This window comes from Pteronotus mesoamericanus, unplaced genomic scaffold (genome assembly GCF_021234165.1).
Source record: "Pteronotus mesoamericanus isolate MK-2021 breed Mesoamerican mustached bat unplaced genomic scaffold, CSHL_Meso_final scaffold_232, whole genome shotgun sequence".
NCBI lineage: Eukaryota > Metazoa > Chordata > Mammalia > Chiroptera > Mormoopidae > Pteronotus > Pteronotus mesoamericanus.
The window spans coordinates 17788064-17813192 of record NW_026555311.1 but is presented as its reverse complement, the minus strand read 5'-3'; the positions used below and the strand labels follow the sequence as shown (position 1 = coordinate 17813192).

The 25129-nt window shown below is 36.9% G+C and overlaps 1 protein-coding gene across 1 annotated transcript in view; it reads left to right on the top strand.

Annotated features, from left to right (window-relative positions):
- The first annotated feature begins 3060 nt into the window (after positions 1–3060).
- BMPR1B (bone morphogenetic protein receptor type 1B) overlaps positions 3061–25129 on the top strand; it is a 96744-nt gene continuing 74675 nt past the window's right edge. Inside the window, exon 1 of the mRNA XM_054591716.1 lies at positions 3061–3298. Coding sequence (XP_054447691.1) covers positions 3226–3298 — 73 coding nt within the window. The 5' untranslated portion in view covers positions 3061–3225. The remainder of the gene's footprint in view (positions 3299–25129) is intronic.

Sequence of the window (25129 nt, the reverse complement as noted above, 5' to 3'; positions counted from 1 at the left end):
ATGAATATTTAATGGTTAAGTAAAAATAACTCGAGTAAATAAATATTTGCCTTCGCCGGTATAATTGAAAATTTTAAAACATTGATTCAACATCAAACATACTTTGTACTTTGTATCCTTGTTTTAGTATTCACACTGTTTGTGACAGGAACAGTTTGGTAAATGCTACGTTAAAGAACATTATTGACAAGGATTCTTTTTCTCAGAAGACAGGAGAGTAGTGGGAATTGTTGACCATTTTCTGATGTCCTCTTTTCTGGGTTCTGTAATCAGTTGTTTATATTTATTTACTTGCTCAATCTATATAAAATCTTAACAGTTGGGTAATGAAAAAACCATAGAAGAGAGTTGAAGTAATTTGCCCAAGGTTATACAGACAGCACAAACAGGCTTTCTCTGCTCCACGGTACAGGCTCCCTAAATCTAGAATAAGTGGGTCTGTGTAAGAATTCTACCATGATGGGTAGTGATGTCCTATTCACATTGGCAGTACAATCTGTAGTCCTTTTTTATGTCCTTGTTCTTCTCTCACGTATATTTTCAAATCGAGACCTTTCAAATTTAGAGCTTTCTTTGAAGCCTCATTTGCTGTGTACTTTGAGTGTGCTGAATCATATGCAAATTGGGATTGTTTTGCTAAACCAGATTTCTCATCTACCTTATGAGTTTTATAAGATCTTTTGAGCCTCATTGTCTGGAACCTAATTATGCATTTTTTAGAACACCTCCTTCTGTGTTGGCACCCAAGCATATGTTAAACCATATAGAGAAAATGGAAGGAATTAATAGGGATACATCTTGAATTTCTGAGCATTATAAATGAAAGAAATAATTCTGTATTAACAAAATGTTTGACTAAATGGAACCCTCTCCTCGCACTTCTGACTTTCACTTTCCCTCAGTCAGAAGTTTAGATTCAGGGACCCATCCTGTATGCTGAAATCCCGAACTTTTTTCTAAATTTATAAACTCAGTTGCTTAAAAGCCTTTAGTTACTATATAACATATAGTCTAAACTCTGTAACCTGTATTCAGAATCCTGCACAATCTGGTTCTACTCTGTTTAGCTTTCTGTCCAACTGTTTACTAATAGGAGCTCTCTGCTCCAGGAAGGTTTTTTCTTTTCATGCTGTTGCCTAAGGGGAATATTTAATCTTACCTCTAATTCTTGTCCTTACCTTTCTATCTCCTCTATTGCTGTATATATAAATTCAATGACCATTTCAGCATCCAGCTGTCCCTTCCATGTTTGGCCCGCTATAATTCGTCTCTTGCTCTGGTTTTCTGCCTTTATTTCACCTGAGGACACTTCATCTTAAAATATCTTACAATTTTTAACGTAGTTCTCTCATATATATTATATATAATATAAATTGCTTTGTCTGTGGTATTGTAAATTTCTCAAGGGCATGTACTTCCGCTGGCACATAGTGCAAAATCAGAAATGGTTGCTGATATGAATTGTTTTGAACTGAATTAGGATTCCAGGGAGGGAGCCACTCTTCTCTCTCGTTGCTGTGAACCATTTATGGATGCGCATATTGGGGAAGTGAGAGCGGTGGGAGCTGTCCCACATTTCAGCCATTTACTCCTCATCCCGCCGCGCAAGGCTGGGTTCCAAATTGGCAGTGGAGCCATGTTGTGATGTGGCTCTGAGCCCAACACAGAAGGTTTGAACAAGAGATCCTATTGCTTGATTTTTGACTGCTTTTGCCACATGTAACCTCTCTGCCCCTAATCACTCTTATTCTTGTTAGTTATGCCTCAATCTCCCTTCTTAGCTTAAAGGGGTGTGGATAAATAACACCGAAAGACCCCCTCATTCACCACCCCCATCCTCCATTTTCCTGACAAGTAAGTTGCATGGCTTCTGTGAAATACAAAATGTGTAGTTTCTTAAGCTTAGTCTATTCCAGGATTTCTGTTAAATGTCACCTCATAAAAGTGTGAGTTGTGGGTATTTGTGAAGTCACAGAAAGCAATTGTTGGGCTACCTTAAGCTAGAGAACAGATTTGAAGGGCATGTCAGAGGGTACTGTTGGCAGGTACTGGTGTCGGTGTGTATGTGTGTAGGGGTGGGGGCATCCCTTAAAAATGGCAGAGATTTTTTCCAATATAATAAATCTTCAAATATCAAGTAAACACATCTGATGATGATGTCTTAGACATAATCATTGAAATACGTCTGTGTTCTCATACTCTTGAATACTCCTTAATAATGACTTCTCTTTGGTAACAGTGCGGTGTCTACACGTACTGATAATTCATTTATATTTCTTGCTATTCATTTATTGCCAATTCTTAAAGTGAAAGAAATCAACTAGCCTTTTAAAAGTTTTTGTAGTGTTGAAAAAGATCACTCAGAATATTATGGGAAATCAGTTTACAAAATGTGTGCATTGTTTACAGTGAGGCACAATTACATTTAAAATATTGAAAAACTGGATAACTTACAGTGGTTTGATTTACATAGTAAGTGGTTAGGTTCACAGTAGCTCTTATTTTTTATATAGGAAACTTCAAGCTATAGTCATTTAAAATTAACTGATTGATGAGTGGCTTAACTGAAATATTTTAACTGGAAAGATTCATTAAGGATGCCTTTTACAGGTGACCCTTTTTTATACCTGTGTGCTTGATTCGAAGGCATTTACTTCATTATTTAAATGCAGATGCAGTGTGAGAAAGCTACCATAACATCACTGACACTGGATGGGTTGCAGTGTTACTACCACTTCATCAAAAATAACATTTTATTTCTCCTTGTCTTTGCACAATTCCCAAACAGTTAACAATTTTAGCCCAGAGAAAACCCTGAGTAGAGAAACAGCCTATTTCACAGCGTAGGTGTGTGTTGCTTTGGAATCCCTGCAGAGCTGCCCGAGAGACCTGGGCCTTGGGCTTCGCTGGGCAGAAGGAGGCACCCGCATGTGCTGGGCAGCCCCTGAGTGGACAGCCGGGGCACGCTCTCTTCCTAAGAAAACAATCCTGCTCTGGGTCTCCACCGCCCTTTGTTGTCCTCCCCACGAGGGGATCGGTTGAAGTCTCTGTGGTGACAGCACCAGTTTGTAACAGGCTTGTCTCCCACAGTCCGTCTCAGGCCTGCTGGCAGGCTTGCCTGAAGCTCTAACATGAGTGGCAGCAGAGGAGTCTCAGTTGAAAGCAGGAAAGGCAAGAACCAGGAGGCTTCAGCGGGAAGGTCATCCTCACTGCTGTCCTGCTGTAATGAGCTGGCTGGAAGAACTAAACTGGCAGCTTCACATTTCCTTGCTCCTTCTTCTGTCTGTGTGCACGAGGGGTAAGGAGATCAGTGCCCCGCGGTGCAGTGCTGACAGGGGGCTCCGTTAATGTCTGCTTTTGTGGCTTTTATCACAGAATGGAAAGTTCAGGGGAGAAGTTGAATGACTCAACGTTTTCAAACCTCATCCTCCAACTGCTCTGTAATTTTACTATTTTCTCTATTAGGGCAAAGCTTTCAGATAATAGAATAACTCTAAAGGGATTTAACGTTCCTGTTTTCTCTAGCAATTAAGAATTAAGTGCAATCCAGTTTGGAACTTAGAGTTTAATAAAGTTGATTGTCAGCATACTGTGACAGTTTGTATGTGAAGAATTTAAGAAAATTACAACTCTAATAAACTTTGTTTTGATCATTTTGAGTTGAATACTGTTAGATTTTTATAGGTTAGCTAATTAACTTTGAAGTTTGTTTGAATTTTTATATAGATGCATGGAATAAATTTCTAGTTTTATAATGGCAATAATTATAATTTGTGACTGTGTCAGAAGTTTATCCACATTAAGAACAGGGCTTACTTAGTGATCATTTTGTCCAGAAGAATTATTCCTGTATAAAGTTGACTAAAGGATAACAATTTAAAAATAAATAAATGAAAGAATATTTATAAGAGTTGGTGAAGTATCTTCAAGTTAGAAGAAAGGTAATAAATATGAAATAACTTAATGAATATGAAACATAATGAATATGAAACAACTATCTATGATAGTGACTTGCAATGAGAGAGTCACGAGGTTGGAAATAAAGAGAAAGAGGTTTTATAAAATTAAGCCAGGGGACAAAGGGAATATGTATGAGATCAAAATGCATTTATAGTTCAACCTCATGTACTTGTGAATGCATTTTACAGAACCAATTTGACAATACTATTTTTTTTGAGACATGTGTATTATCAATTGGCATGCACTTTTGATCGGCACTCATAACATGGATGTTTTCATAATCTCAAAGTACTCCATAACACTATTAAAGTACTGTATTTTATGGCATGGCTATATGAAAATGCTTTAAATTTTGGGTGTAGATATGTGTAACTCAAAGGAGTTTTGTGTGTGGAGATGAAGGAACAATAGGTCATTCATTGACCTGATTTGCTATTTTCCAAAAAATGGTTATAATCTTGTACCTAGCAGAAGAGACCGGAAAGGCATCAGGGTAACCGTTTCTTAGGCTATTTCAGGAAGCTCAAAGCATGATATATGGGATGTGAAATTCTTGTTCCTATAATCATGCTCCACTATTTCTTGATTGCCTGAGGGAAACTTGATTTTCTTTTAGCGTTTACCTTGAAATATATGAATACCTAAATTCATTATTGATGTATATTAACAAAAAGCAAAGAGACCATAGGCTAAAGAGCAAATCTTTGAATCATAAATGTTAGGCTTAGAATATACCTGAAAATAATGTATAGCTGTCTTACTTTTCCACTGATGAAGTTGAAACCCAGAGACATTCCTTGCTTTTCTACAGGTAACGTAGCCTTTGACTCCCTGTCCAGGGCACTTTCATGTGTGTGTGTATTTCTAACTTATTCTGTAGCATAGTGGTTAGGAGTATGAACTCTGGACCCAGAATGACCAGGTTTGAATCTTAGCTCTACCACTTATTAGATGTGTAAACTCAAATGAGGTGACTTGTTAGTGTCTTAATTTTTTCAGCTGTAAAATGGGGATAATAATAATACTGACCTTAGGGTTGATTTGATTTCAAAATGAGTAAATGCATATAGAACACTTAGAATAGTAGTATCTTCATAGTATTCTCTTCAGGTGTGTTGTGACCAGTATGATCATTAATAATATTAATTTTGCATGTATAAGAGGCAACCAAGCTGGGAAAGGAAATTGAGATAAAATTTAAAAGAATTCCTAGCTCATTTTAGTGTTATTAACATACTAAATCTCAACTTGTATTTCTAGCTTTGTCACCAGTGAACTTTTAATTTTTAGGGAGAGGCATTTTTCCACTTATAACTTTTTATGAAAAGTAAGCTTCATGGGTTTTATGATTTTTTTCCCTGCTAAAGAAAGAATGTGCTGTAAACAGAGCCTATGAGTTTAACCAAGACTAATCAATTTTCACTATTCACAGTTAATATTCATTGCCATCTTGTCATCTTTACAATTATTACTTCTGCATATAGTTCAATGAGAATGATGATCACAAAAATGGTAAAATAGGAAGTACAGACACTTGAAGTGGCTATGACTCAAGTGAATGACAAAGCCAAGACGAATGTTCTAAGACCTTAAATCCTTATTTAAAGTGCGTATATTTCAAATTGATAATTTGAGACATTTGGAGAGTGTGAGGTTCAGGCTAATAAACTATTTTTAAATTAAATATATGGAAACTTAAAGTTCTATATGGAAGGAATATGTACGCTATTCTGGTTGCACCTTAAATGGTACAAAGCTCCGCAAAGTCTCCATAGGGGGAAAGAACTCTTCCTACTTGGAACACTGTAGCTCAGTTGGCTCATGTGTAGGGTGATTCATCAGCCTAAACCTCATCACTGTTTAAATCTTATCTTACATGTTTTAGTTGAGGAGGCACAGGCTTAGAAGAAAGGAAGCAAAGGTACATCTTGGTAGATGTTTTGAACTTCGTGTTTTCTATATTGGCACATTGTGATTGCTTCAGAAGTCCATCTTTTAAAGCTAGGAATTGTGAAATGGAGAATTGCCTTCTTGTAAAAGTGAAAATATGAACTGTAATGGTGAAAATCTGTACTGCTCATTTCTATTTAAAATATATTATTTTAAGGATTGAGGTATTTATACCACCCTGCTTCTTACTTTTCAAAACACCGTGCAGAATTCACAGGCAATTTTGATGAATGTAGTACAATGTGCAAATAGTATTAAAGCATCATTTTGGTCACCACTACTCTTAAGTTCTACTAGAGGAATTTAGTGAGGGTATAAATGTAATAGGTTGACACCCCCCAAACTAATAGACTCTTACTGTTTGTTTTTCCCACACATTGGTGGCAACACTGTCCCCTTCCTGACATGGATGGGCCTCATGTTTTGGCATTTTAAAAAGGTGAACTTCTCACTGAGCTTCCTGTTAAATGTATATGTGAAAATTTCTGCAGTGTTTTTCCCCCATGAGATCATGGTATAAATTATTATAGCAATCAGACTAAGATCAAAGTGGCAGCGAAATTTTCGTCTTCAGTTTAATACTAATTCTACATCAACAAAGAGTTGGGGGAAAAGGTGAGATAGGAAGTAGGAATCATATTTTTTAAAAGAGCATATTGAATTTATTAGGAATCAGATCTTTTTAAATACAGGAAAATCCCTAAATCCAATAAAAAAAAAGTAGCTACAAATCTCTATGGTTCTTAGAGTTTTATGTAACCCAGATTTACACCCTGCCTCTTCATTGCTAGCTCCTATTCCACAGGTTCCCTATTGCAATATTTGTGTTTGACCTGGCTGATACTAAATTACATTTCCGAAAAATCATTGTTATTAAATATTTTAAGTAACATTAAGGCAAATAAGGAATGCAGTAACAGATGGATAACAAACATGGCTGTGACTGTGTGGTTTCAAAATAAGAATGGCAATATTACTAGAGGGCAACCATTTTTGGTAATATTTTAAGTGAAAAATGATCCATGTTACCATATGGCAAAATATAGTGAAAATTTGAACTGTTAGACTGACACAGCTGTTAGATGCATAAATGTGTTTCTGTGTTTAAAATATTTTCTACTACAGCTATTATGTGGCACTTTCAACAATTAATCTTGGCCTATTAATTGGCAATGACTGCAAGTTGTGGTGAGCATCACAGATGTAAGAAATATTATCTCTGTGATCATTTACCTGGGAGTAAAGTGACTAAACTATAGTTCTCAAATTCTGCTGAGTAGATTTGATAGTAGAAATTCACATAACTATTCAGTGCAAACTCTGATTATTTGATTGTGCCTTTTTCTGAGAAGTTAGTTATGTTTTTAATAGTAGTGGAAACCAAATATGTAAGTCATTTATATGTCTGTGTGTATAAATATGTGTATGTAGGTAATTTTTATTTTTAAATTGCAAGTACATGAAGACTTCTTGATGAATAATAGCATTAGAAAAATCAGAGTAATTCAAATTAAGGTTTTTTTTTAACTTGTAAGCAGTTGAATCTAAAATAACATTTTATAAATCTTCTATTGATTTAGAACTGCCAGGAACAAATTTATGAATATGTTTTTCCCTCAGTTTTCAAATACACATTTATTTTTAGAATTCACACAGGTCTTGGTCAAATCTTTAAATAAAACAAAGTATTGACAATTATAGGAAAATACATTAATGTGCTAAACTCTATCAAGCTTTCTCTATGCTACGTTTTAGGTCCATATTCACTCTGTGATCTTTTTCCTCGTTTTATTAACTGAGTTTAATGGGCGGTGATGCTGGTTAACAAAATTATATAGTTTCCAGGGGCACAATTTTAAAATACACCATCTGTACACTCTGTTGTATGTTCATCACTCCAAGTCAAGTGTCTGACCATCGCCATTTATCGGCCGCACCCTCCTCCACTTCCCCCCCTCACCCTGGAAACCACTACACTGTTGTCTGTGTCCATGAGTTTTTTTCTTTCTTTTTTTTTTTTCTTTTTTGGTCAGTCCTCCCACCCTTCAGCCCCTGCCTCCTCTCCGCAGCTGTCAGCCTGCTCTCCCTGTTGGTCTTGATTATTACACGTTTTTTAAATCTGTAAAGTAGTTACGTTGGCCATCTTAATATTTTTGTGAAATTTTAATATGAAAGTATCTAAGGGTGATCTTGTGACTGTGTGCTCAGAATAACCTAGTTCTTACTTTTAGGGCCCTGCCATTTTTTTTCCAACACTGGAGAAACTGATCTTTTGGATTAACTGATTTTTCTGTTTGTATAACATCTCTTACCACATTCTTTCAATAGCTAACTATTCATGTAAAATGTCATTATTAGTATTGATATGTTTTGTTGTAAAGAACAGAAATGTAAGTAGAGAAAGAAGTTGCATGCAGGTATAAAGACAAGCTCAAGGCAACAAGGTCTTGTGCGACCCAGAGGCCCCAAGGACTGGAGTTTCCATTCATCTCTGTCTCTGAGGGGCCTCAAGACATTCCCAGCTTCTTTCCTATGTGTCTCTTCCCCCATTTCTCTTTAAAGTTCATTAATGGATGCTGTTTGCGTTGAGGATAAAATCCAGCTCTTTCTATGACTCCCTTTGCTGCTCATCGCACTATTAATTGATCATCAACCCCATTGACCTTTTTCTGTCCAAACTGATCCAAACCTTTCATCCCTCAGGTGTCTCACATATGCCACTTCCACTGCATCAAAGTTCTTTGCTTATCTACTCTGCTCATCCATTTAAATGTCAGGTAGAAGTCTTTCCTAATAACTTAAATGAGACCCCTTACATTATCCTCACTGTGAGTTGTATTTTTCCCTTATGGTACATATCATGGTTTATCACTTTACATGCCATTCTCCTACTGGAAGCAGGAGGAAAACACTGTCCATGTTATTTGCTGCTGTACCCCTAGTGCATGCAATGCGTGGTGTCCAGAGGAGTCTGTCTCTCTGGACATACTCATTATTTTGCTCATGACCCAAAATAGTATCTGCATTCCCTGATATTCCAAGACCTTTTTTGGCTTGACTTTCTAGTGTTAACTGATAAATGTTTCAGTGTCTCTTATTTTTAATGTTTTTGGAGATAGAATTTGATTGGCTATTGACCCTTAGAGTAATCAGGTGTAACCCAGCTGGAATATGTAGTCACCCAATACCAAGATAGAAAAACTAGACACTGTGGGCAGGGGAAGCTTTTCTGGAACAGGCTCTGGATTAGGTTGACAATCAAAAACATCTAAAGCAACTGCTACTGTCATTTATAATAGAATTATGAATAATCCTAGACTCCTTTGTTTATAATGAATTCCTGTTGGCTGCTAAGTAACTTATCTGTTAGCTATATGTTTAGAAAATTATAAAAGAAAAAACACTTTAATGTTTTTACATGCTCTTTGCTATCCAGGAAATGTTACTACCAAAAATAATGGTAATGTATTTCTGTAGTTTCTACATAATTATTTTAAAAGGAAACAAAGGAGTATGGGATTACAGAAAATCAAGGTATTAAGTTGGTAACAAAAATAATATATGAAACAAGGAATTCAATTACCTGGCAGACTTTAGTTCTGTCAGATTATTACATAAAATTTTCACTCCTTTATTAAACCGGTAGTTGCAAACCTCATGTCTCACAAAGAACATCTCATAAATTTTGCATTAGGGACCTTAACAGGCCACAGGTTTGAGGCTAGCTGTATGCACCTTTCATTTGATCAGATTCTGGGAACTTTATATCTGAAACTATGCTTTTGACCCCTCTGGAGTCCAGAGTAAAATTAGTGTACATGTCTAACTTAGGTTTTAAAAACCTCCTGAGTATGTGCAAAAAACTGGCTTTGAAGTTCATTGTTTTTTATTGCCTGGCAGTGTCCTGCGGTACATAATGTTCCTAAATTCATCTTGGTATCTTCGCAATATTTATGGGAGTTTTACATGTAAAGAAATAGAGACTTATGTCACTTTTGCATCAATTGTGGAACTTCTGTGATGTGGGACCTGCATTGATGAGATATCAGCCAAGTGTGAGACAATTGATTGTAGCAAGGCATCTTAAAATTTTTCTGGCCATCTCTGTTTTCCTTCAAACATAAGCTATGCCAAGGCCAATAGCATGCAGCTTCAGAAAATCTGAGGCCGGATTTGTTTTGCAAACTCTGCATGAAATTATCTTTCTGTTATTATGTTTGTAGGAGCATTTGTGTTCAAACTGTGCCTTTGCTAAAGTGTTTAGCTTTGTTTTGGTTTATTTTTAAAAGGGAAACTACAACAGTTCTTTTCAAATTTGAAAAAAATAATCTGCCATTTATACTTGTATATAATTTTAATGATTATACGCTTTTACATGGGTTGAATCTCATCTGAATGTTTGACTTGGTTAAAGTTAATATACTCAATTGAGTATTGTTTTCAAATTCCCTTACAAAGTCTTTCTGTGTTTCTTTCTTTTTTTTTTTTTTAAGAAAAGGTTAGTGTTGTAGGAATAATATGTTGTACTTACCCAATAACTCAGTTCTTCGAGCGAGGGAATGTGCAGCAGCTCTTTGGAAGAACTTTGAGTGGGCTCTGGGCTTACCTTAGGCTCTGAGATCAGCTGAGTGAGTGAGTGAAGGCTGTGCAGTGACCTGGAAAACAACAACCGAAAGGAGTTTCATTGGGACACAGTTTCACAGAGGGGTAGATGCCGCTTAATTGAGGTTGCTAAACAAATTGACTTTTTACTTCCATGCTTTCCTATACATATTATGCATAGCCACACACATGTTTCTTATATGTATGTTTCCATAGGATTATTACAGCTTATTGAAATCAGGGAATATCACTAAATATTTCCTACTTAATTTCCTATGCCCTGATTGAAAACTTGTTCAAATTGGGGGATGGGTCTAACGGAAAAGGACCCTTGTGCTAAATCATGTGATTTCACTGGCATATGGAATTTTTTTCATGGAAATTTCTGGAGATTTGTTTTTGGCCTGGATGTTATGAATGTACATCAAACAGTTTATTCACAACAAGCATTCTGGTAGCTGTTACGAGTATTATTAATCTACCCTACTTAACCTCTTATAGTGAAAAATATAATTTTCTGTCTTTTTGTTAAACAGACTTAATGACAAACATCTTGCAAATTTGATTTTTATATATTTCATCTCTTTCTTATGCTCAATTTAATCTATCAAAGCCACACATTGTAGAAGACATCTGGTATTGAGCTTAAGCAGCTGGGTTTCATTTGTAAAGGTTTTGAGCAAATTTTGGGGCTTGCCAACAGTAATATAGCAGTTGGCCAATGTGTTTTCTTTGTGGCAGCTTGGTGCAGTGTGGCAGAGGAGACCTGAATTCAGGATCAGGTGACACGCGGGTTCCTGCAGATGTTGCCGGGCGCACTGACTGCTGGCCGGCGGCAATGGCTATGGAAAAGGAAGCAACCCGTTAGCAGCGTGCTGTTAGTATTCATCCGCTGGAGAAGCAAGGGGTCTGCAGTTTTCCTCACGTCATGGTTCAGTGTATTTCCTACATCAGAATCACTGTAGGTCCTTTTAGAGATGCCTTTCTCTATACCCTGCCGCCAATCCACTGAACCAGATATTTGGGAGCTGAGCCCAGGAAGATGCAATTGTTTAAGTTAGCGCCCCACCCCAGAGATCTGGTTCACCCTAGATTAGAGCCACTACATATCAGTTCATTCTTTACCTACCGAGAGAACCTCTCCCCTTCCGCTTTGCCCCCTTCTTCTCTGACCAAGATAAAAACCTATTTCATTATCATCTATTTAAAAGACATTTTTATGAATTGGTTTCAAGAGTAACTCACCCATATATCCAACTGAGAGGTTCTTTCATAAAATATTACATTAGTATGTCCTGCTGTTTAGTAAAACAATTGTACTAGCACTATGAAAATATTGCCCCTAATTGATGGAGAAGGGATAGTAAGTCTTAATTTACTTGGAACAATCCAAGTATGAACTAAAGCATTTCTGGGAGAGTGAAATAGAAATGAGAATCCCAAATTTCCTCTTTCTAAGATATACTAATTAGATAATCTCTGTCTCCGAATAGTCTTTGGACACCTGATAGGCTCCTGGAAAATTTTTGAGACTTAGGCTTTGTGATACCCTCAGAAAGCACCGTATTGTTGTTTGGATGCTCCTCAGCCCTATCCCCCGCTCCAGTTATATTCAGTATGTTATTCCCAAGTGACTAGTTTGTCTTTGTGACTGTATATGCCATTTTAGGGACTATTCTGGAAATAAACTAAGTTATAACTCTCTGCTTCTGCTGGAAATGTCCTATGTTGGAATTCTTCCTATCCTAGATTAGTATTCTTGTCTTGCTGGTTCAGAGTCCAGAATGGAGTTTTCCAGGTAAACATTGTGTGTTCCAGGGCAATATGGAAACATATGCAGAGAATGTGTGGTTTATGTGAGGATCACCTCTTTGGAAGTTAATAGGTAGTGACTGTCTCTTGTTAAAATGTCATTAACTGGAAATGTACTTTTTACCTTATCTTGCTTTGGAAATTAGCACTCAAGATAGTGACATTAGAAAACTCCTGCATTCCCTCTGGGGCTTGATTTAAAATAAACACACACACACACACACACACACACACACACACACACTCACTCACTCACTCACTCACTCTTAATGTGGGCAGGCAACACCCCGGAAAATATAACATTAAAAGAGGGCCAGAGAAGTGGCAATATAAACGCTTGGAATTGTCTTGTTCCATGACCCATCTCATACATGGGCTACATCTGCAGCTTTTTAAAGTTTCTGGAGGAAGCTCAGCAATGCAGCTGTCTCTAATGTACTGTGAACCATGAAAAGGAATTTCTTTCAAGTAAAAACGGAAGTAGTTTGTGTGTGGGATGATGGAGCTGGAGGTTTCTTTCAACAGAAAATAAAGTGCTATTATATAAACAAACATCTACACAACCTAAAGTAAACCCAGTAGGAATATATGCTACAGGCACCCGCACTCCAATGTAAAAGACTGAGTTAACTTTAATGACCTATTTGTGTTTTCTCATTTTTACAATAAGAAAAATGAGGCATACTGTTATTAGGTGACTTACCTAAAGTCTCACTATTACTTCTAGAGCCACAACCAGCACTTGGGATTTCAGAGTTTGTTCTTAGAGGAATGACATTTAAATTTGACTTCAGACTTACTACTTAGGCTGAGTGTTTAGTAAGTCAAAACAAAGTCTTTGCCACATGAACATTTTATTTAAGAGACAGATTTTAAAAAACACATACTTTCACCGCCACAAATAAATAACCCAGTGTATGAAGAAAGCTCAGAGCTGATAATTTCTGCTTTGATTTTGCTATTTATTCTAATATATACTATTTTGTAGAAAGTACTCTGTATTTAACCACATTTAGGCTGTTGTAATTTAGTGCTCAAGGGCATGCAGTTCACACACTTTTTTTTTTTTTTCTGAGCCGCATTAACGTAGCATCCGAGGTGAGGAGAAGACAGTTAAGAACACATCTGGGTTATTTTCTGAGAAAAAAAAGGTTGCGTTCTGCATTGAAGAATGGAGCATACTTCCCTTTTTCCTCTTTATAAGATTTCCTGCAAATGTTAAGTTAAAGAGATCATTTGCAAAATATCCTGAGTTGCTGTGACTGCAAACAAGAAATGTGATCTGCAGCTTTGTACCTTGAGAGTGAGTTGCTAACACCTCTATAGATTTATTTCTCAATGCTAAAATTACAAGGTTTTTGTTCCTTTCCATTGTAGGATATCACTTATACTGAGATCCTTTGGATTTACACATTAGATTTTACAGTTTGAGGCATTTGCTGTACAATGTTTTAGAATAACCGATAAACTGTCTTTACTGGGTAAAATTTTTGTACTGTCGATCCTAATTTGTCTAACTCTCCTTTGGCTATTTCTTTAGAAACTGTGAATCCAGACTCTGGTTTTTGTGAACTGAATGAGAATAGTTGTTCTTTTGTTCTGCAGCTCTGCTTCTGCTGTTGTTTTTGCTACTTAAGGGGTGTGAAGATTTGTTGAAGATTTCAAATCATCTATTGGTACCTGGAGGATACTTGAGCAAAATTATCTCCTAAAAGTTCTCTAGCATTTTACTTCTTATTCTGGAGTCTTTGTTTATTATTCCTATAGCTTTTAGTGAATCATTCATTACGTTATTGTCTACAAAATACTTGAAAAGGTCTAGGGGTAAAAAGAGGTGGCATTCTTATAGTTATATAGAGTTCTTATAGTTCCTAATCATCTCATAGATAATAACCGGAATATTTCATTTGTGATTTTATAATTCACAAGTCCGAGGATACAAATGTCGGGATTCTTATCTTTTAATTTGTGAGTTTCTTCATTTGTAGATCTTAAGCACAGAGCAAGGTAGGGATACCTGTTCTTCTGGATATAAAAACATATTATGGTTTTACAGTTTTATAACTGTAGTAATTCCAATAGTGTGGTTATGACCAAAGGTAGAAATAGACCAAATGGAGCATATATAAAGAGTCATATATATATATATATATATATATATATATATATATACACACACACACAGAAGCAACATGTGTCAAAGGAGATATTAGAGGTAATTGGGGACAGATGGGTTACATGAAAGGCTCATCTCATACCATGTATCAAAATCAGCTCCTACTATATCAGAGAGCTAAATGCAAAATCGAAAAATTGAAAATGTTAAGAAAATAATAATAGCTGATATTCCAAGTATTAGTCTAAACAATTCACATACTTTAACTCATTTGAGTTCCACACATCATGAGATAGGTGCTTTTACTATCTCCATTCTTTAAATGAGGAAGTGGGTTCAGAAAAGTTAAATAACTTGTCTCAGATTACAAAGTTAGTGCATGGTAGACTCTAGATTCACATCAAGATAGCTGGTTCTTATGTCCATTCTGTTAGTGTCTAGTGTCAATACAATGCAACATTTCTTAGAGGAGAATATTTATATAACTTAAAGTTTAAAAAGATATACAAAACTCACAACAAAAAGTATTTTGGAATTTCTTAATAGCAAAATTCATGCTAGTTCAACAAAGTAAATCGCCAATAGATGAAAGGATTACCCAGACACTTGGAAAGCATATTGCAAGACATGTAACTGAGAAATATTAATTATTAGTTGCATGTGAAGAGTGTCTTCAAAAATGAAAAAATACAGAAACAGTGGCAGAGGACATGAAGAGGCCATTCACAAAGAGGAAGATGGAAAAAGAGGGAGAGAAAAGTAAATAGAGAAATGCAAGTTAAAATAATATAAACTAGAGTTTTAGCCAACAGATTGGCAAAATAATGAACAGTCTGACATTATCAAGATTTGGCAAGTATATGCAGGAATGAGAACCCTTAACGACTGTTAGTTGGAACATAAATTGTTTCAACCATGCTGAAGAGTGATATATCATTTATAATCTAGGTAGTAATTATATAGAAATATTTCTAAGGCTGAGCAATAGTTTCTTATATATGACACCAAAAACACAAGCAGCAACCAAAAATAAAATGGATTTCATCAATAAAAAAAGAAAACTTTTGTGCTTCAGGTTTATCAACAAAAAAGTGAAAAAGACCCCACAGAGAATATATTTACAAAAAAATATATTTGATAATGAACGTGTATTTAGATTGCATAAAGAACTCTTAAAAAGCAACAATAATAAGATAAATTAACACTATTTAAAATGGTGTTATTCACAGGAATGATAAACAGCACATTTGGATAATGGGGAGAAGGGGCTGGTGCTCATATCACTTTATTCTATAAAATTTTATTCCCAATGATAAAAAAAATCTGTTAAGATTAAGAAGAAAAATGAAACCATTTCAAATGCAAAACATTTTTGCATTTTTTTTGCAAAATGAAAAAAATCTGCTTAACAGATTTTTTAAAAAAATGGGCATGGATCTGGAAAGACATTTCTCCTAACAATATATACAAATGGCCAATAATCATATAAAGAGATGTTTAACATCATTAGCTATCAGTGAAAATCAAAGCAAATCTGCAGTGAGATGCTACTTCACCCACTAGGATGGCTGTAGTACCTTGTGTCTGTGAGAATGTGGAGAAATTGGAGCCCTCACACACTACTTCTGGGAATGTCAAATGGTGCAGTCACTTTGGAGAACAGTCAGGCAGTTCCTCAAAATGTTAAATTCTAAGTTACCCTATGACCCAGAAGTTTTACTTCTTCGTATATACCCAAGAGAAATAAGAGCCTAATGCCCACAAAGAACGTGTACACAACTGTTCATAGCAGCATATCATCATAATAACCGAAAAGTAAAAACAACCCAAAGGTCCAAATGTATGGATAAACAAAATGTTGTATATCTCTATAATGAATATTATTCAGCGATAAAAAGAATGAAGTACCGATACATGTTTAACATGAATAAACTTTGAAAACATTATGCTAAGTGAAAGAAATCAGATGCAAATACCATGGGTTGTATTATTCTGTTTATATGAAAAGTCCAGAATAGGTAAAACCATACTGTCAGAAAGTGGATAAGTTGCCCTGGGTTTCTTGGGCTGGGCTGCCAGGGGCAAGGATGGCGAGTGATTGCTAATGGGTATGGTGCTTGATTTGGGGGCAATAGAAGTACTGTAAAATTAGATTGTGATGTGGCTGTGCAACTCTGTATACATACTAAAAAGCATTACATTGAATATGTTACATTGTTGGATTTTATGGCATGCGAATTATATTTCTATAAAGCTCCTGAAATAGTCATAGGAGAGATAAATAGCACATTTAGTATAGTAGGGAGAAGGGGCTGATACTCATCTGGCTTTGTTCTATAATATTTTATTCCTAATGATAAAAAATCTATTAAGATTTTATAAAAATGAATTGTGAGAACCCAGTATGCTCAAAACTTTGTATATTTGTAGTTTATACAATAAAACAGATAACCAGAAACCAAAAAAAATGCATATTCACTCCCCTGTTCAGGTAGAAAACATTAAGGGTTTTTCTTCCCCCTGAATAATTGGAAACTTGGGTTCCAGAAAATATTCTCTACAAATGAAATAGTGAATTAGGGCTTCTTCACTGATTGTTGTTTGCTTTTTTTCTGATATCAATAATAATAATACAGGGTCTGACACAAATAACGCCCCTTTTTTAATTACATAAAAATCTTTTATTACCAAACCATAAGTATGTAATTCAGTAACATAACAATATCACACTCAAGCACACCATATGATATTTTAAGTGAAATGTTCAAGTTGCTGTCCACCTCATGCGAGACATTCATGTGCCCTTCCAACCGCACTCGGCCGGGCCCTGCATTTTATCTCTGAAATCAGAATTTTAATGAGGCAGTTTTATTTGCCATTTTATTAGTTGGTTTATGAAAACAATTCTTTGTGATTAAGAGCTAACATTAGTTCTGGTAAAAATCAGATAATTTTTCCTTTGCTAAAAACTTAGCAGAGTAGCCCACCTTCAATCCTGCCTGTTCAATGAAAAGGAAAAGATGTTTGGGGACAGCTGCTAGTCCCGATTCTTAGCCCCGGCCTTGTGGGCATCTGTTAATTTGCCTGTGAACCTTTATCATGAACTCTCCCTAGACATACTAAGATCATCTTAGGAACAGAGAGCATGCCTGTAGGCCAGAGGGCTCATTCCTGAAGCAGAGGGGCCCATCACTGTCCTACTTCTTAATGTAGCAGAAATGCCTTTCCTGTCATGGAGTAGAGTGGTTGGGAAAATGCCCACAGAGTAGTCATAACAAAAACATTTTTTTCCAGAACACTGTTTCATGCTCCTCCCACTCAGGGCCTTGGCCATCACAGGGTGAGAAAATGACCTCAGGGCTTGATGTTTGTACATCAGAGTATTAATAACAACTAATGCTGAGTCAAAGTAAATTGGACTACAGGTGTGGCAGCATTCAAATACAGTGGGAATAAAGTTGCCCTGCATAGTCCAGGTTAAGTAAAAGTTCTTTTAACCCCAGAATCTATAAACATAAGAGTATCTAGAATAGTTCAAACAAAATTAAAGGATATAACATGTGCAGAGCTAGTTTGTGTGGGCGAGTGGAAATTGGGCCAAAAATGGTTGTGACCAGCTAGTGGTTTTGAAATTGTGGTCCTTGCAGCAGCGATACATGGGAACCTGTTGGGAATATAAATTCTTGGATCCTAACCCAGATCTACTGAATCAAAATCTCAGGGGATGGCTCTAGAAATCTGTGTTTTAACAAGCTATCCAGGTGATACTCACTTGCAGCTAACCTTTGAGAATCACTGGATAAAAATTTATGTTGCTTTTGCAATGCCAGGTGAGTAAGCATGAACTTTATCCCATGGGTAGTGGAAATTAATGGAAGGTTTGTGAGCAGAGTTATGGAATGATTGTTTTAGATAGCAGAATCTTCTGCCTTATTTTTCTAATAAAAGCGTTTTAGTTTAGGAAAATATTAAAATGCCACAGTATCTAGTGACCTGGTTTCCTCCATACATTTCAGAAAGGTATATTAGTTTGTAGTTTCTTATAATTAAATGAGAGTTTTTAAATGACTTAATAGAGCTTTAGACGTTTCCAATTTAATTGATTTTTTTCACTGTAAATTACAGTGATGTTTTCTCTTGTATGCCGTTTTACTCTGTAAACTTAAAACCCTTTGCAGATTTTGTGGGATCTAGGTGTACTCTTAAATCCTAAACTGTTGTCCAAATAATTTTAGAAAATGGCTGAGGGCATTGCCCAGGTTGCTTTACTGTGAATTTTTTTCCCAAGTATGTTTTGCATTTTAAATGTTTTCATTTTTCTTGTTAATCTTGTTATGTATCAGTAACACATGATGTGTTGGCATCTTCTGGAATAACACATTTGTTCCAAGTGAAAAGGACTAGGTTCAGAAAATCTAGCCAGCCAAGAAGTTTATCTGACTGGAAACCTATATTGAGTCTAAAACTAATATGCTCATATTTTCCATCAGAATTAAAATGGAATGGATCCAAGAAGGCATTATGAGAAGTTGGCTGGTCTCAGCCCTGGAAGAACTGCATTAACTAAGTATGTCATGTAGTCCTGGAGGTAACAGACAACATGGTGAAAAAGGCCTTCTACCTGGAAGTCTGAGATGGGGCTGCCTGCCACAAAATCTGATTTTATTATCGCTCTCCTTAAGAGTGATGTAAGATTTAAGATTCCCTAGAATGACTCTGTTTTATTCCCAGGTGGTCTTATTTTTATGTTTAAATGAAAAGTTAGTATTAAAATGCAGTAGGCATTTTTAACTTTTAATGACTCAATCATACAAAAAATCCTAGAGCATATTAGACTTAGATCTTGTCCAAGGGTTAACTGAATTTTGGGAAAAGGCAGCAGCTTTTTCTCACGGGGATCAGAAGAATTGAATTTTAATTATTGCTCTGTTACTGCTTGCATGACTTTCGACAAAACCTTGGATGCCTCAGAAGATGAGGTGAGGATGTTGGAATAGGTCATGTTGAAAGTTGATTTGAGGCATGACTATTTTCTTTTTAAAATAAACATAAAATGACTTGAAAAAATCATTTATTTATTCCTTCATTTACCGTACATTTATTGTACACCTACAATCTTCTAATGTTACAGTATGCCCTGTGGGTTCAAGGAAAATATTCCCTGCTCACATGCTGAAGTGGAGGCAGACAAACACAAGGAATACATTGGGAACAGATAAGAGCTGACTTAAGAGGAGGTATCGACTGAGCTGGCAACTAAAGTGGATGAGGAGTTATCTGCGCGATGGAAGGAAGTAAAGAAGTCCCAGCCAGAGGAACCAACAAACATGAGCAGAATCCCAGGGAGATCTGAGAGAGCATGGTGCTGCCCACGGACGGCAGAGTTTAGTGTTAGTGCGGGGTTGGAGGTGCGGGGTAGTGAGTGGCTAATTTGAGACTGTAGGCAGGGGTCAGGAGACGAAGGTGGAAAGAGACATGTACTTTTTTCGGTGGTTTGCATAGATCCATGACTGACTTTTAAGGAGGAAGTAGCATAATTGGATTTCTTACCCTCATCCCTTTCAGTTAATGGCAATTCATCTTTGTAATTGATGAGGACAGAGCTGTTGGCGTTATCCTTAGCTGTTCTTTATCTATCACAAGTACATATAGTCCACTAGAAAAATTATGTCAGCACTCTCTATATTGGGCACCTGCATGCACCATTTCAGAAGCCTTTTGGAGCTGCCCCTTCCTGCAGTCAAATCTGCAGCAACCAGTTCCACGAAGGCTTGTTCTGCTTCATGAATGTCGAACTGGAGGCTGTCGTACCTCTAGGCCTCCCGCCCTGCAGCCTCTTTGATGCAGCCAGTGGGACTCTGGTGGGAACCGTCCTCTACTTGTGCACATCTTGCAAGAAAGGGGCAGATAACTGCCAGGGGCCAGGCATACCAGTGGGATAAAGGAGCTGAGGGACGACCCCTTTTTCTTTTTCCCCCAAGATATCCTCAGACAGATGCCATAGTGCCTCTAGTGGAGGGGTACGACATAACTCGACCTCAATTGCCAGTTTTGCCTTCTCTGTTTCACTTCCCTGGTCATGCACTCCTCCTTCCTGTGATGACATTCTCAAATAAACTACTTTTGTTCAAGCAGTTGCCTTAGGCTCTACTTTCCCGGGAAACTAAGTTGATGACAGTACCTTCAAAATATATCTTGAAACTGACTACTTCTCATTGCCTCCAATGCCATACCCCCCGAGTCCCAGCTACAATCAGTGCTCGCCTTATTGGCTCTCTGCTGTTGTTCTTACCTTCTATTGTCTGTTCTTGGCACAGCAGCCAAAGTAGAAGTTCCAGCAAGGCCCTCGAGGATCTGTCCCCTTTTTTCTCCGACCTCTGTCTCTCTTTCTGGACAGAGTGGCATCTGTTGCTCCTCAAGGACACCAGGTGCACTTCCGCCTGAGGGCCCTTGCCTGCTCTTTCCCTTTTCTGGAACACTGTTCCACTTCATAGCTCACTTGCCACCTTTTCTCAAAAATAACTTCTACAATGATGAAATTCTGGCCATCCTCTTTAAAATGACAACCACTTCCAACATATTTATCCCCCTTCCTGCTTTATTTCTCTAAATAGCATTTATCATAACTAATATACTTTTGTGTTTTTGCTAACTATCTGTTTTTCTGCAATTACTGCAAGATTTGTCAGGCAAGGAAATGTGTTTATTTTTTTTCCCAGTGCTACATTCTTGGGCCTTGAACAGAGCCTAGTATCTGGTAGGTGCCAAATAAATAATTGTTGAGTTAAACAAGTGCATGGATATGAATTTTAGAAAACTGTAATTCTAGTTGTACTGTGAAGTTGGTTAAAGAAAGGTAGGGCTGACGAGCAGAGATCAGGAGCCTACTGCAGGCAACCAAGTGAGAAATGATGAGGGCCACAGTTAGCATCTTTTTAACAGCATCAGTGGAAAGCTGAGGAAAGATTACAGAAAAAATTTAGAAGATTAAAATGACTGTGTTGTTGATGGATTGGGTGTTTTGGATATGAGAGAGGGAGATGCCTGGGAAGATTCTCAGGTTTCTGGCTTTGGCAGCTGTGTGAATGGCAACTGTGTTCATGAGAGAGACACTGTAGGAGGAGCAGATCTAGAAGGAAAGGGATAGGTGGAGAGGCTTCCAGGAAGAGGAGGGAGAACTTCAGGTCTAAATATGTGAGTCTGATGTATCAGCAAGACCCCTTACCCTGAAGTGATAGCAACCCAGTAGTCGGCTGAATTAGAACTAGGGCTCAGAGAAGGACGGGTCGGGGTTCACTAGTGCTTGTGCGGACGCTGTGCCTGGATGTAGGCTAGGGACCCTCCAGCGGTCCAGCCAGGAGAAGCCGTATGGTACTGTGTTCCTGCATGAACCTAGGAATTCTTTAGTTTTTACTATTTCTTTCTTAGACTATTGTTTCAGTTAGAAAGAGAAAACCTTGAAAAGGAGAAAATAAAAATCTCTGTGATTCATTTTTGTTGGTGTATTGAAGGAATGGCAAGGCATTTATCTTAGAATGAAGTGTCTGAGTACCTCTAAGAGTGCACAGAATGTACCTTTAGCTTGTCCTGGCTAGCCTCAAACGCTGTATTTCACTTTCACAGCCATCTTCTTTTACTGAAAACATGCTGAAGTACTTTTTTTCCCTTTAGTCACCAGAAATGAGTAAGCTCTTTAGTAAAACATCCAGAATGTATGTAATGAAAAATGTCTAAATGTTTCAATAAGACTTCTGACATATATGTATCTGCTTAGTAATGTAAATCTTAAATGGTGTGTTCTTCACCAAACATATTTTTCATGTATTTTGAAGCTTAGATTTTTGCCAATAGCTTTCATAGCTCTGCTTGATTTTTAGTGCCTTATTTAGCAGAAGAGAATCAAGCATCTTGAACTGGTCTTCAACCTAGAAATTTAATAAATGACTTGATTTCTCAAGGGGGAAGCACTGTTGGAAAAGATTATTATATACAGATTTCTAGGCCAATAGAGGATAGAGATGGGAGAGATACTGACCAATCAAATTTATAGAAACAAAACCAAAATTACTCTGGTCTGTGATTATCTAAGAGTTGGTGAGTGCACCTCAGCTCGGGTAAAATGTTTACCTTGTTACTTGAATGTAATCCTTGCTGTTTATTCTCATGTTGACACTTTGCATTACTCCAGTAAGATGTTGATGATCTCATGGTTTTAGCCTGCATTGGATACTCTCTATGGCACAGGGGCATTAGGGGCTAAACTGCATGGATTACTGTCAATCAAACAGATTCTGAATATAATACGTGGGATCTACACTGGATTGCTGACAGTGAAATTATAGTTCTTTATTAGATGGAAGAAATTCTGTGAACCACAATTGAAGGGCCCAAGATAATTCAGATTTAATCACAAAGAACCTTTTCTATTTACTTGAAAGAAGCCCGGGGCCCTGGCAAGGTAGCTTGGTTGGTTGGAGTGTCATTCCATACACCAAAGCATCGCAGGTCTGATTCTCGGTCAGGACAGCTGTCTAGGTTGCAGGTTCAATCCCTGATCGATGCACGTACAAGAGGCAACTGATTCATGTTTCTCTCCCTCTCTCTCTAAAATCAATAAACATATCCTCGGGTGAGGATTAAAAAAAAGTGACCTCATCATGAGTAATAAAGAAAGAGCATCTAGTATTAGTTCTGGTTAGTAGTAGGTGCTAATCCTTTGTTACATGTGTTAATGTTTAGAAGAAGAAGAAGAAGTAACAGCAGATACCACCGCTTGGGTATTTAAGGGAGTTAAGAATAACTGTGTTAGATTTCTCCATAGAGACAGAACGAAGAGGAGACATATATTAAAATTATAATACAATTTAATATATATTCTAACTTAAACATATATTTATTGTAAGGAACAGGCTCATGTGATTATGGAGGCTGCCAAGCCCCAGGACCCACAGTCAGTAAGCTGAGACTCAAGAGAGCCAGCGGTGTAGTTCTAGTGCCCCAGCCGGGAAAAGCTGATGTTTCTGCTTGAGTTCAAAGGGCGGAAAACAACCCCACTGTCCCAGTGTGAAGGCAGTCAGGCAGAAGGAATCCCCTCTTACGTGGGGGAGAGTCAGCTATTTGGTCCTTCTGGGGCCTTCAACTGACTGACTGAGGTGCATTCATGTTAGGGGGCGACTCTGCTTTATGCAGTCTATCAGTGTAAATGTTATACTCATCCAAAAATGCCCTCACAGAAATGCCGGAATATTGTTTGATCAAATACCTGGATACCCTGTAACACAGTGAAGTCGGCACATAAAATTAACCATCACAATAAACTACTTTAAATCACATTCAGTCTTAAACATTTTACACATAGCTCTGTGAATTCAGCAGAAGATAAGACATTTTGGGTATCTAAAGCTGAAGACAAGTGTCAGGTAACTCTTAATAGACCAAAGTAGACTAATATAAAATCAAGGAAAAAATACAGGTTTGCCATGTTTACATTCTTCATCAAGACATTTTCATGCATGTTGTAGCTAAATACGTAAACTAAAATTGACTTTCTTTTTCTGAACTTTAAGTTATTGAACAGACTTGTTTTCATATACTTGTTTTTTCTTTTTTCTTTATCTCATAATATATGTTCATCTGGAAGGGAGTAGCATAATCATAAAATAATGAACTAATAAAAGGTTAGTCTGTTGAAAAAAAGTAGTACTACATCTAGAGGATACTACCCAAAAAATTTCTTCAGCATTTTTGGCTCCCGGGTTATATATTTCTGTTTTTGCATCATATTTGTGGCCCGCATTTTATGCCATGTGTTTCTGAATTCAGACAGTGTAAAAAGTTTCTGTGTTTGCTGGACATAGTAGGCAAACAAAGTTTTGATGTCATTTTTTCTTTGAAAAGCCACGAGAGTCCTTATAAACATCATATTTAGCCACAAAGTGTAGCTTACTGAATAATCATTATAGATGTGCCCCTTGCTCACCCCACCTGCACGCAGCCCCGTCCAAACTTTATGAATTAAAAAATATAAGGCAGTTGGGGAAACAATTTTAAGAATTTTACAAGTGTTTTTAGATTATTTAGACATTTTAGAGTCAAATACATAACCAAAAGTCACCTGATTACTTTTAATTAAAAAATTTTAAAACATTTAAATGATTTAAGGGTTTTGAATTTATCTCATATTAGAAATCATAGAACTAGAGTCTCTATTACATAAGCAGACTCTTTTTTTTCTTAACATTTATGTCTTAATTTCTCCAAATTTGAGTGCTGCAGCTCTTATTTCTGATTATGTAATCATGACAAGGTAGCTACTCTTACAGTACAGAGAATTTATGAAGGTACCTTTATAAAATGCATTTATTTCTCTTGATTGAAGAAACAAAAATTGGAAGAGAAAAAGGAAAAAACTCATTACTGTATATCTGAAAATAGCCAACGTATTTTTTTCCTCTTCTACAGGTATACCTTTTTCAGCCTGATTCAGTGAATCAGATATGGTGGGTTTGGGAGAGATTTGTTCTCAAGGAGTTAATATTTGACTTGCCAGGCAGTGTGCATTTCTTGGGCTGACTTCGGGAACGCTGGCATTGGCATGCGATCTGGTGGGCATCTCCCCTCTTCAGGCAACTAGGAAGCCTGTGAGACTACGGTTTCAGCAGGAGAAGTCTTTCTGTGTAATCATAGTCC